Raw genomic sequence first — 14278 nt, forward strand, 5'->3', positions numbered from 1 at the left:
AGCACCATCTATTAATTCCATCTGCAGCCTTAATTCCCCTTTACCATGTAATATAACATACCAACTTTGGGTATTATGACATAGTCATCTCTAGGGGTCATTATTCTGTCTATCACAGGAGAATTAACAATTTTTTAAACAAGACATTTAAAAAAAGCAAAATCACAAAGGAAATGATAGATAAATCTAACTGCATTAAAATTCAGAACTTTATTCATCAAAATATGCTATATAAGTAAAATAAAATGATAAACCACGAACTGAAAAAAGAGTATTTGCAACACACTTAATACTCTTTGCGACTCCATGGACTGTAGCCCACCAGGCTCCTCTGTCCCTGGGGATTCTCCAGGCAAGAATACTGGAGTGGGTTGCCTTGCCCTCCTTCAGGAGATATTCCCAACCCAGGGATTGAACCCAGGTCTCCTGCATTGCAGACAGATTCTTTACCTTCTGAGCCACCAGGGAAGCCCATTCAAAACATATAAAGAACTCAATCAACAAGGAAAGACAATATCCAAAGAAAGATGGGCAGAGGAATTGTATAGGAACACCCCCAAAAGGACATACCTGAGTCTCATAATATATGAAAGATGTTCATCCTCATTAATATGGTAATGAGGAAAAGAGCAAGTTTTCAAAATACCAATTGGCAAAAATCAAAAACTGGACAGTCCAAGTGCTGGCAATACTAAGCAACACCAGGGACCCACTCTTGTGTACAGAGCCCCGTGAAACTCCCACATGTGCACATCAGGAAACATATACACATCGATGTAGAACTTAACTGTGTATCACAGCAAAACTCTGGAAACTCCCAAACACCTGTCAACAGTAGAAAGAGTAAGTAGATGTGTGGGTGCTCATTTAAGGAAAATAATGCATTACGGTATGTATAAGATAAATCCCAAAGATATGATGTTGAATGAAAGAAGCCAGCCTCCAAAGATTATCTACTATATAGTTCTATTTATACAAATTAAAAATAAGCCTAAAGTAAACTTGTTTGTTTAGGAAAACATCATCCTAACATAATGAACACAAAATTCTATATAAAGTTTCTCTCCTGGGATGGGAAGGACTTCCATGGGAAGGTAGCTGAGGACTTCTGGAATGTGGTAATGTTCTGTTTTTCAGCTTGGATAATAAATTCAATGGTTTTCTAAAGTCATTACCTAAATTGTACTTATAAGTTTTCATATACTCTTTTCTATTTTGCTATATTTCACAGTATTTAAAAAAGTTCCTAATAACAGGCTTAGAAAAGGTCATTTTCCAAAATTTAAGTGGTTTTAAATTATCGAGACAGTGTCCTAATAAACCAAGGGATTGCAGTCACCATAAAAATACAGAGTACATTTGTTGAAAACAATTCAAATTCTAAGGACTCATATAGAGTAAAAGGTCAAAATTCCCGTAGTGTCTCCTTCCCTTTGCCAGAAAGCACTCACCATCCTTAACCCTTCAGTGTGTATCTTCCTAGAATCCTTGCCCACTCTTCTTCCTCATATTTTCTGTAGAAATGGGTTAATACTATAGCATGCTGTTCTGAATTTGATTTTCAGAATATGGGAATGTTTAACAACAAAAAGGGAGATATATTTACATCCATCAATACCTCATTTTTAGTATCTCATTTATTAAATTCATCTGAAGTTTTCTCTTCCCCTTCTCCACATTCCTAATAAGTAGTAGCCAACTCACTTATCCTGGCTTCTCTGATGGCTCAGTGGGTAAAGAATCTGCCTACAGTGCAGGAAACATAGGAGACGCAGGTTCAATCCCTCAGTCTGGAAGATCCCCTGGAGGATTCCAGTATTCCTGCCTAGGAAATTCCATGGTCAGAGGAGCCTGGTGGGCTACAGCCCAAAGGGTCGCAAAGAGTCAAACATGACTGAGCATGAGCACAGGACAAGCACACTCACTTATCCAGTGTGGGTGAGAGTGAGTGCCCTGGGAGACTCCTGATGGACCCTGGAAGTACAAGAAAACACACCCTCTAAGAATTCTAGTTCAGAATGCCAGGAATGCATTCCTCTGCTGGCGAGTGTGGGGCCCACAGTGCTGGGAGGGAGTCTAGGGGGACCGGTGTGAAAATGTGTGTGTGTGTGTATATGCCTATGTGTGTAGGAGGGCTCATATACTCAGGCTGCCAGACAGTGAAGAGCATTGTCTTCCCGATTCAGCAGCCCCGGCCCAACAGCGGCCTCTGCTGGGAACATGTGATAGTGACGTCCCAGCACTACTCTATTTGGTGTCTGCGTCTTTGAGACCTCGTGGACTGTATAGCTGGAGAAGGCAGTGGCACCCCACTCCAGTACTCTTGCCTGGAAAATCCCATGGACCGAGGAGCCTGGTAGGCTGCAGTCCCCAGGGTTGCTAAGAGTCGGACACGACTGAGCGACTTCACTTTCACTTTTCACTTTCATGCATTGGAGAAGGAAATGGCAACCCACTCCAGTGTTCTTGCCTGGAGAATCCCAGGGACGGCGGAGCCTGGTGGGCTGCCGTCCATGGGGTCGCACAGAATCGGACATGACTGAAGCGACTTAGCAGCAGCAGCAGCAGGACTGTATAGCCCGCCAGACTCTTCTTCCATGGAATTTTCCAGACAAAAATAGTGGAGTGTGTTGCCATTTCCTACTCCAGGGGATCTTCACAACCCAGGGATCTAACCAGTGTCTCCTGCTTGGCAGGAGGATACTTTACCACTGAGCCACCTTGTAAGCCCCAAAGCAGCACTTGGGGGACCTTACTCCTCACCCCTGACCGTTTACACACCTGGGTAAGGGGCAGTTCACGCAGAGCGGAGGCTTCTTTGCTACAAATGCTATGTGCTAGCAAATCTCCCCCTCCTGAGGCAGGTTCTCTAGTGCAGATATTATCCGGGTAACAGTATCTGATAATAATGCCAATAATACTTAGAATTTGTGGAGCAGTTTATAGATCAGTAAGTGCTTTCACGTGGGTCTTATTTAATGCTCACAACAACCCGACAAGGTCTATATTATGATCTTGACTTATAAAAGATTAAATTAAAGCTGAGAAAGATTAAATAACTTTGTCCAAATTAATGCTGGGCCAAATGTCAAGCCCAAAGACAAATTTTATAGTGTTATTTGTCTGCAATAGAGGAGGCAAATTTTATAGTGTGATTAAAATGTAAGTGTATGTGTAAAAGTTGATTTGTCACTAACAAAACAACATTTTTTGAAGGTGGGGCTCACCTTACAGCACCCTAGTAGTGCTCCCAAATTTCTGTGAGGTGTTCCATCCTTTCTCTGTCACCCAGAGTCCCTGTAGGGCACTATTCATATCCGCAGTTATCATAGATTTGTATGTTAATTATGTGACAATATTGTGGCAAGGGCTTCCCAGGTGCAACAGTGGTAAAGAACCCTTCTGCCAGTTCTGCTGCTGCTGCTAAGTCACTGCAGTCATGTCCGACTCTGTTCGACCCCATGGATGGCAGCCCACCAGGCTTCCCCGTTCCTGGGATTCTCCAGGCAAGAACACTGGAGTGGGTTGCCAGTTCCTCCTCCAGTGCATGAAAGTGAAAAGTGAAAGTGAAGTTGCTCAGTCGTGTCCAACTATTCATGACCCCATGGACTGCTGCCTACTAGGCTCCTCCATCCATGGGAGTTTCCAGGCAAGAGTACTGGAGTGGGTCTTGAGGAGCCTGGCGAGCAACAGTCCATGGGGTCACAAAGTCACAACTGAAGTGGCTTAGCATGCATGTATGCATGCAATATTGTGGCAAACAGCAGTGAAGTCTCTTTAGGAGGAGCCGGCTTCCTCTCATGTCTAGCATCCTGCCATTTGGGCTTGGGGCAGGGCTGCTAACACCTTCCACCCTGATGGCCCCCATCACAGAGGGTAACCTCGAGCTCCTGTTCAACCTGACCCTTCTGCTCTGAGTCTGCAGAAGCAGTGGAGTGTGGGGCTAGAGCAAGAGGGGCAAGAAGGAAAAAGAGAATCAGGCAGGCCCTTCTGTAGTTTGTAGAATACCTCAAGGATTCAAAATGGATCCTTGATGATTAATGCAGAAAAAGTAACAATACATGACAGGAACGCAGAAGATACACATTGAACTAATATTCAAATACATGTGAAAGTTGACATTCTCAGCTCATTTGGATTTAAAAATAGAATGGAGAGAAGTTGATACAGAAGCCATTGGTGTCCCTCTCAAGTGAGGCAAGAGAATGGAAACCCATAGCCACTAATGATAGTCTGTATTTGAGAGTGGATTATATTGCTGTGAAGGTCTTCTTGGGTTTTGACATCTATAATTATATGACCATGAGTTAAAGTCTGCAGAATTTAATTATTAAGCATAAAAGCTAACTGAACTGAACTGATAAGCATTCTTGTTTCTTTGTGTGCTTAATGATTGTATCAGTCAGAATCCCTTGAGCCACAAGATAGAAAATTCAGCTAGAGGTATGTGAAACAATAGGAAAGATAAGGTAAGAAGGTAAGAAGTTCTAGAGTTGGCTAATTCAGTGACTTAAAGACCCAGAGTCTTTCTTCTTTCTGCTCTGCTGTCTTTAATTTATCTGTTTGTCCTCTTGGTTACAAAAGAGCTGCTACAGCTCCTAGAATCCTGTTTCCATACAACCCTTCAAGCCAGAGTATCCAAAGACTGGAAGAGACATCCTGTTCTTGTGTCTGTTAATAAGAAGTAGAAAACTTTCTCAGAAGCCCCTGGCAGATTTGCCTTCATGTTTCAATGGCTAGAATCATGACAAGTGCCCATTTCTAAGCAGTCACTGGCAGAAATAATGTCATGACCATGGCTGACTTAGACTGATCGAGATTCACCCCTGGGTTAGGGAGGTCACTGCTTCACACCTCTTGATAACCAAACAAAATGAGGGCTTATTTAGCAAGGAAGAATCAATTCTGGAGGATAAGTGAGTGTCACCCTCGACAAGAAAATGGTTCAGTTGCACTGTTTCTCCTTATAGGCTCTGCCAACATAAATGACCGAAGCATGCTGGGAAAGCGAGACAGTGAAATGGCTGTCATTGTGCAGGACACGGAGACAGTCCCTTCGGTAATGGATGGAAAAGAGTACCAAGCTGGTCGATTTGCCCAAGGACTTCGGCTTCAATGCTTTCGGTGGGTCTCTGAAGCTGGGTGTCCCTCTGCGGTAGGCACTTCGACCCAGCCCAGCCTCTTAACTCTCAGCACACCTGCCATCTCCAGGTTCTTCTTTTTTCAAAACAGTGTCCCCAGAACGCAGGATGTGGTGCAAAATGGCTTTGTGTGGGGCACAAACATTTCCTATTTTAATAGCTTTTATTATTTTTGTGTGTAAAAAAAAACCCAAAAAACTAGCATTTTAAATCTATTAATAGATTTAGGACCAAGTCAAGCCACCTAGTGTCTAATTTAAGTTTTTTATAGTAAGTCCACTTTTAGAAATTGAAATGGTTCTGGTGATACAAGGCTATGATTTTTAAAATCACTAAAGGAGGATGCTAGAGATTACTGCTGTTAAATTTAAATGCAGAAACTTCAGTTCTCAGATTTGAGATGACTCCAGACATAGAAGATTCCTGATCTTCTACAGGAAGATGTGAGTTTTAAACAAATCTGTGGTCCAGCGGAGAGAGCATTGGGCTGAGAACCAAGGATTGTGTGGCCCTAAATGAGTCCTTCATTCAATTAAATGTCACTCAGAACTTTCCTAGGCATGGCTCTAACCGGACCCATCCCAGCCCCTGTATTCCAGTGTCGATGGACAGAGTGATCCTTCGAGAACCTAACTCAGATCCTGTCACTTCCCTGTTCCCTCCACAATGGCTTCTTTATTTTTTTCCGAATGGCTTCTTATCTCCTCTCCCTCCTCCCCCGTCACTACAGACACACTGAGCTCCCACTGTCTATGGAACACCCCAGCCACCCTCCCCCCGTAAGCTTTTTCAGGAAGTCCACAATTGTATGATTCTAGAATCTGCCTGCAATGCAGAAGACCCCGGTTTCATCCCTGGGTCAGGAAGATCCCCTGGAGAAGGAAATGGCAACCCACTCCAGTATTCTTGCCCTGGAGAATCCCATGGACAGAAGAGTCTGGTGGGCTACAGTCCACAGGGTCACACAGAGTTGGACAGGACTGAGTGACGGAAGCACACACAGAGAACTATATTGGCCAGGCTGGGATTTCAGTGTGGTCTCTGCAGTGAGATCGAGACAAGTGCCCCCAGTTAAAGGTGGTACTTTAAGCTTCCTGGTGAAAGGCGGCACACACACGGTTGCAGGGCTGTTGCTGTCACCTTTCCCATGTTAACAGTCGCTTCTGGAAAATGACTCACTGGCAGACAAGCACACCACCAGCCCTTACCTCCTGCAAACGCTGGAGGCCCTTCCCTCCTACCCACTCCAGACTCCGGCTTTTGAGAACCAAGCTTCAGTTCACTCTGCTCCCTCTGCCTCAGGAACTCAGCAAATTCATCCCTCAGAATATGTCAGACCTCTCTTTTTATTCACATTTGTTACTAATTGTTTTGCCAGTAAGATTTTTTTTCTGATTATTGATATTTCAACTAGCTTCTTATGTTAATTTGTTTTGTTTAGAGGGGAGAGTTTAAAATCAGCACCCTGTTAATCAACCCATTGATTGCCTACTGCAGGTTATATAGGGAAACAAATATTTCCTCCTGTAAACTAGAGATAAATGTCATACCTTTTCAGTTCCATGAGAACTTAAGTATTCTCTTTAAAGGTGTGGGCTTCTTTATAAATTTCTAAATGTATAATAATTATAGAGGCAGAGAGCTCTGATTTCAACATATTTTCATTAGAGAAAATTTGGCAAACACAGAAAAGCAATAAGAAAATTAAGTTTTATCTGTAATCCCACCATCCAGGGCTAATAATTTTAACATGGTGTGTATATCATTCCACTTTTTTCTATACATAAATATCACTGTGTTGTATTTCTTTTTTAAAACATAATTGGGTTCTTGTAGTTCCACAAAGCTCTTTATTATTTAAACAATGTTGCACACACTTTTCCATGTCATTGTGTTCTATAACATTTAATAGCTACATTGTGTTACATTTAATGTCCACATTGTATCACATCATATGAGTACGCCATAATTTCTTTAAGGAGAACCTCAGTAACACACAGATTTATCACTGATTTACACAAGTGGGTGTGGTTGTACATAGCATCTTGCTCACCTTCTTAATTGTTTCCTTAACTAAATCCTAACCTTGGAATTTCTAGCCAAAGGAAGTGTGTAGTTTCCTTTGCCCTCTGACATCATATTGTATCTCTAACAATGTTTTAGAGGGCTTTTTCCTCCCATCTTTTCTGAATTGTTATTTTATTTAATCTTTGCCGATTTGTTGGGTTTCAAAATGAATTCCCGTTTTTTTTTTAATGTGCAATTTGAGAGTTTAGAAATGTATCCATTACCCATTTGTACTTGTTCTTTTGTAAACTGTCTAGACTATTCATGTCCTTTGTCCATTTTGTTGGGATGTTTCACTTTCTTTTAATGACAAAAGTAACTTAAGTATACAAGAGGCTAATTTCTTTCTCCCATTTGTTGCAAATCTGACTTGCCAATTGCTTTTCAATCATGTTTATAGCATTTGGGGGAAACGTCAATTCTTATTAATCAAATCTATCAGTTTTTTCTTTTTTCTCCCCGTTTTAATTAATATGCTTAGAATAGCTTCCCCAACCCAAGACAAAATATTTCCTATTTCCTTATATTTTATCTTCTAGTGCTTGTTTAATATTAGTTTTTATTTTTTGATATTTATTTACTTATTTTTAATATTTATTTACTTATTTATTATTCTTTGGCTGCACTGGGTCTCAGTTGCACACGGGTCTTCAGCTGTGGCCTGTGAACTCTTACTTATGGCATGTGGGATTCAGTTCCCTCGCCAGGGATTGAACCTAGGTCCCCTGCCCTGGGAGTGTGGAGTCTTAGCCACTGGACCACCATAGAAGTCCCTGATATTATATTTTACATTCAGCATCTGCAAATTATTTTAATGTTAGAAAGGAAGTAGGGACTCTAACTCTTTTTGCTGGAGAAACCAGCTGATCCAGAAGTGCATGACTGCAGTACTGTCTGCCTCTCTAGCCTGCAGTACCTGTTTGCTAAGTCACTTCAGTCGTGTCCGACTCTGTGCGACCCCAGAGACGGCAGCCCACCAGGCTCCCCTGTCCCTGGGATTCTCCAGGCAAGAACACTGGAGTGGGTTGCCATTGCCTTCTCCGCCCCTCATGGCCTGCTGCTGCTGCCAAGTCACCTCAGTCGTGTCCAACTCTGTGCGACCCCATAGACAGCAGCCCACCAGTGCCTGTTTATGCTGTAAACATAACTGCCATACATCCTAACCTATTTGTACTCTCTACTGCTTCCTATTAAAGTTCTGCTGACTTGCATGCTAGTGTGGTATCATTTTAATTATCATAGCTGTGCACTTTAATACTACTTCCTTCCTACCATACCACTTCCCCAAATTAGTATATTTTTTCCAAAATAACCTTGGCTACTCTTATTCATTCTTCCACATGAACTTTAACACTGTTTATTCAAGTTCCCTCATTCGTTTTTTGATCATGACTACAGTATGTTTATTGTTGCTGTTGTTTAGTGTCTTAGTTGTGTCTGACTCTTTTGCAACCCCATGGACTGTAGGTCACCAAGCTCCTCTGTCCATGGGATTTTCTAGGCAAGAATACTGGAGTATAGATTAATATAAAAAGAGCTGATGTCTTTATAATATTGAGCCATCCTAGTGAAGAACAAGGTATGTACTTCAGTTTCTTCAGAATTTTTATTCTTCAGTAATGCTTTAGGATTTTCATTATTGGAAGCAGGAGTACTTTTGCTTTATTGACTATGCCAAAGCCTTTGACTGTGTGGATCACAACAAACTGTGGAAAATTCTGAAAGTGATGGGAATACCAGACCACCTGACCTGCCTCTTGAGAAACCTGTATGCAGGTCAGGAAGCAACAGTTAGAACTGGACATGGAACAACAGACTGGTTCCAAATAGGAAAAAGAGTACGTCAAGGCTGTATATTGTCACCCTGCTTATTTAACTTATATGCAGAGTACATCATGAGAAATGCTAGACTGGATGAAGCACAAGCTAGAATCAAGATTGCCAGGAGAAATATCAATAACCTCAGATATGCAGATGATACCACCCTTATGGCAGAAAGCAAAGAAGAACTAAAGAGCCTCTTGATGAAAGTGAAAGAGGAGAGTGAAAAAGTTGGCTTAAAACTCAACATTCAGAAAACTAAGATCATGGCATCTGGTCCCATCACTTCCTGGGAAATAGATGGGAAAACAGAGGAAACAATGACAGACTTTATTTTGGGGGGCTCCAAAGTCACTGTGAGTCCCTTGGACTGCAAAGAGATCCAACCAGTCCATTCTGAAGGAGATCAGCCCTGGGATTTCTTTGGAAGGAATGGTGCTAAAGCTGAAACTCCAGTACTTTGGCCACCTCATGCAAAGAGTTGACTCATTGGAAAAGACTCTGATGCTGGGAGGGATTGGGGGCAGGAGGAGAAGGGGACAGCAGAGGATGAGATGGCTGGATGGCATCACTGACTCGATGGACATGAGTCTGGGTGAACTCCAGGAGTTGGTGATGGACAGGGAGGCCTAGCGTGCTGCGACTCATGGGGTTGCAAAGAGTCGGACATGACTGAGCGACTGAACTGAACTGAAAGTCACTGCAGATGGTGACTGCAGCCATGAAATTAAATGACGCTTGCTCCTTGGAAGGAAAGTTATGACCAACCTAGACAGCATATTCAAAAGTAGAGACATTACTTTGTCAACAAAGGTCCATCTGGTCAAGGCTATGGTTTTCCAGTAGTCATGTATGGATGTGAGAATTGGACTATAAAGCAAGCTGAGCACCGAAGAACTGATGCTTTTGAACTGTGGTGTTGGAGAAGACTTTTGAGAGTCCCTTGGACAGCAAGGAGACCCAACCAGTCCATCCTAAAGGAAATCAGTCCTGAGTGTTTATTGGAAGGACTGATGTTGAAGCTGAAACTCTAGTGCTTTGGCCACTTGATGCAAAGAACTGACTCATTTGAAAAGACCCTGATGCTGGGAAACATTGAAGGCAGGAAGAGATGGGGACAACGGAGGATGAGATGGTTGGATGGCATCACCGACTCAATGGACATGAGTTTGAGTAAACTCTGGGAGATGGTGATGGACAGGGAGGCCTGGCGTGCTGCAGTCCATGGGGTCACAAAGAGTTGGACACAACTGAGCTACTGAACTGAACTGAAAGATTTTTGTTGTTGTCCTTTTGGCTTTTTGCTGACTCTATACATTTCGTGATAAGTTTGTCCCTAGGTGCTTTATTTTTCTTGGCAACTTTTAAACTGTCTTAAAGCAGCAGTTGTTCTTGAACAAGCATTTTCACTCTTCCACAATAGCAGACACAAATAATCCATTAAAAAGCACCATGAAAACCTTATGTTGATTTTAGCTCTTTTCACTGGGAAATATTCTCAAAGATAAACGTTGTGACCTAGAGTCGAGCCATTTTCCCCCTTAAAAAAATGCAACTTCAATCCATTTCCCATCTGGTTTATTTTTGAATGGAAATAGACACATTTCGATGTGGCATCAGTTCTAAATAGAATCAACCATCACAGTACTGCACTGAATATTACAACTACATGCCAAACAGTTCATTAAGTCCTAGAAAATTATCCAGACTTTACAGATGTAGCCATCACTCAACAGAAACCAGTAGCCACACAGGTAGAGGTCAGAATCAATGACAGTGGTAGACATGAGCAGTGGAAAGAACAGACAATTTTCTGTGCCTTTCCTACTGTCCCACTGATAATGTAAACAATAAACATTCAATAATTGCCATTTTTCACATCAGCACAAAATCAAATTCATTTTCTCTGAAACCTTAATCCCCAAATACCCAGGGTACTTCATATTATATTTACTGTACTTTTTAATATAAATGTTTAATAATTAAACTGACAGGCAAAATAATTTATTACTGAATATTATCTGTTATAGGCTTATATAAATACTTTTTCTACTCACAAGTTCTAAACTGATAACTTGACAGACACATTCCCTCCTCTTGTTCTCATTTAAAAGCGAAGTCACAGAAGTATTCTTTTTTGCTGTTTTCAGCTGGTTAGACCCGACCCAAATCAAAGACATTATTATAATTGGCTTATTGTTGTAACTTGCACTGTCCTTCAAATTTGACACAGTTAAATTTTGCTTTGGGTCTTAAGAAGCAGCAGCATCTGTGCAAACATCATCCTTTAGGATCTTTTTTGAAAGTTATCCCTGTATAGTCTGCATGTGTGTGTTCGTGCTCAGTTATGTCCAACTCTCTGCAACCCCATGGACTGTAGCCCACAAGGCTCCTCTGTCCATGGAATTTTCCAGGCAAGAATACTGGCGTGGGTTGCCATTTCCTCTTCCAGATGATCTCCCGACCCAGAGCCGGAACCCGTGTCTCCTGCCTCTCTTGCATTGGCAGGTGGATTCTTTACCACTGCACCACCTGGAAGACATAATTTGAAGTAGAAGTAGAATTTTGAGGTCATAAAACTCTAAGAATCATAGTGAGCCCAGGTGCCAGATTCATTTGTTTTAGATAACTTTTAAATTTTATTTATTTATTTTTTTGGCTGCACCACTTGGCTTCTGGTATCTTGGTTCCCTGACCTGGTATTGAACCCAGACCCTCGTAGTGAAAGCACCAAGTCTTAACCACTGGACCACCAGGGAATTCCCTTTTAGAGAATTTTTATACGACAGAAAAAGGGCAGACTAAAACTAAAGTGAGATGCCCTTTTATCCCCATAATCTGACTGAGCTTTTTTAGGTATTGGTAATATTGGAGTTGACTGGGGAGAACACGCATGGTAAATATTATATGTGTTGGAACAGTCTTTCCTGAGATAAATTTTGCATAATGTTTGACCCAGGAATTTTAATTTTTAAATTTCTCTGAGTGAAATAATCATAGAAATTCACAAAGTAATTATATGTGATGAATAAATTATGTTCATTATAGCTTTGTTTATAATAATGGAAAACTGGAAATAACCCAAAAGGTCATAATAAAAGAGCTAGTTAATAAATTTTCACATAACTGGAAATTCTGCAGTCATTAAAAATGATGATGTAAATCTACATATTTAAATAGTAAGAGGGTAACAGCATTGTGATCTCCACCCTGTTAAATCCAATGGTTGGTTCTCATCAGAATTTAACACTGTTTTGATCCAGGCTACTCACCCTCTGGCTTTTCTGCAGCCTCACTGACTACTCCTTCTCTCCCCTACTGTTGAGGTCCTCTTCTCTGTCTCTACTCAATCACATGGCTTTATGAGTATACATATGTGGACAATTCTCAAAATTATATCTCCAGCCAAACCTTCTGTCCCAAACTCCAGATTCATTTATCCAACTGCCTACTTAGTATCACCACTTGAATATTTAATAGATGTCCCAACAGGTTCAAAGTTGAATTCCTGGTCTTCCCTCACTAACTGACTCTACCCACAGAATTCCCCATCTCAGCTAATGGCAACTACCTTCATCTAGTTGCTCAAGCCAAGGCCCTTTTAGTCATCCTGATGCCTGTTTTTGTCACACTCTATGTCCACTGCATCAGCGAAACCTGATCTCCCCACCTTCCTCTCCACTGCTCAAGCCACCATCATCTCCCACCGAGATCACTGCAGTGACTCCCAACTGGTCTCCGTGTTTCAGCCCTCACCCTGCACGGTCTATTCTCAACACAGCAGCTGTTTTTTTAATATGTCAGTCAGATTCTGCCACTCCTTGCTCCAGTGCCTGCGGTGCGTCCCAATTTCATGCAGTGTAAAAGCCAAAACCCTTCTGAGACCTGTTTCTCCACTTCTGTTTCCAGCATAGCACAAGCCTTTGTATTTATTCCGTGAACCTGCCAGGCATGTGAGCAAAGGGCTTTGGACTCAGCTTAGATTCTAGCTCTGCTAATAAGATGTCTCCAACCTTTTGTTTCCCATTTGCAAAATGGGAATCATGCACTATCAACCTCACAGGAGTGAAATAGACGTACTTTTTAACTCTCAGGCTTTATGTAAGTACAAGAGCTCTTACCATTTTCAAATATGACCTCTGAAATTTGTCTTGCTTTGCTTGAGAATTTCTTATTATTTCTAGTCCTCTGTTTATATTTGATCAACTCAGACAATCTACTGCATGTCTTCTTTTATGCCAGGTACTCTGGGGATATGAGACTAACTAAATCATGTTCTCTCAAATAATTTATGCACCAGAACTGAGAGATGGGCCTGTTAAAAGCAAAAAGTGCATGAATATTGCAGGTGTTCTGACAAAAACAAAGCATGTGTGAAGACAGTGTGGGGGACATAGGAAGAAAGATCGACCAAGAGAAAAAGGAAATGGGAGAAGGAGGAGCCATAAGAAGTTGTTTAGAGGCAACCTTGTACTGAATCCTGAAAGATGGTGGGTGGGGAAGGAAAAGACTCCCTGACTACTCCCGTCTCATGCTCTTAAAGCACACCTGATATTTACCACATTTTAACCAATTCCTTCTGAGGGTGATTCTTTATTCGGTGTTGATCTTACCACCAAATTTAACTCCACCCAGAGAGGCTCCATGTCTTTTGTGTTCATTTCTATACCCCAGAGTTCAGCGTAGTTCTTGGCCCAAGGGAGGGAAGAGGGAAGATTAGAAGGAAAAAAGGAGGGTAAGAAGGTTGGGTCTTGGTTAAGAGCACAGGTTTAGGAGTTAGGTGATCCAGGTTGGAGTCCCAGATTGACAGCTTATTAAGCTGTATGACCTTGAAAGAGTTACTTAAACTTTCTGTGCCTAGTTCCCTTTTCTGTAAAAGGAAAATAATAATAGTTGTTCCCTTTTCATTATTTTTTAATTTTTTTTAATAGTTACTTCCTCATAGGCTGTTGAGGATTTACTGAGATCATTTTTGGAAAGGGCTCAGCATATTGGCTGGCACATTCTTTGACTACCACTCCTATCTTCCAAGGTCCTCACCCTCCTAGTCCAAATTACAAGGACTCTCTTAGAATGAAATGAAGGTCTTTCTTGTCTAACAGTTAAAAGTTTCAAACATTGTAACAACTTGGGGTTTTTTGTTTGGTTTTGAAACTCAGGATTTTTTTTTTTCATAAAGATACAGTCTTTTTTTTGTATATTTATTTTTAATTGGAATATAATTGCTTTACAATATTGTGTTGGTTTCT

General features: G+C 41.4%; 1 protein-coding gene across 9 annotated transcripts in view; it reads left to right on the forward strand.

Moving 5' to 3' along the window:
- PLD1 (phospholipase D1) overlaps positions 1–14278 on the forward strand; it is a 272923-nt gene that overhangs the window by 200243 nt on the left and 58402 nt on the right. For all 9 annotated transcript variants that reach the window (XR_009736360.1, XM_061415861.1, XM_061415905.1 and 6 more), the window contains one exon: positions 4971–5124. Coding sequence is in view for 8 of the 9 variants with exons in the window: in XM_061415861.1 (XP_061271845.1) it covers positions 4971–5124 (154 nt within the window). In the remaining variant the exon portion in view is untranslated. The remainder of the gene's footprint in view (positions 1–4970; positions 5125–14278) is intronic.

The sequence above is a fragment of the Bos javanicus genome, chromosome 1 (assembly GCF_032452875.1).
Source record: "Bos javanicus breed banteng chromosome 1, ARS-OSU_banteng_1.0, whole genome shotgun sequence".
Classification (NCBI taxonomy): domain Eukaryota; kingdom Metazoa; phylum Chordata; class Mammalia; order Artiodactyla; family Bovidae; genus Bos; species Bos javanicus.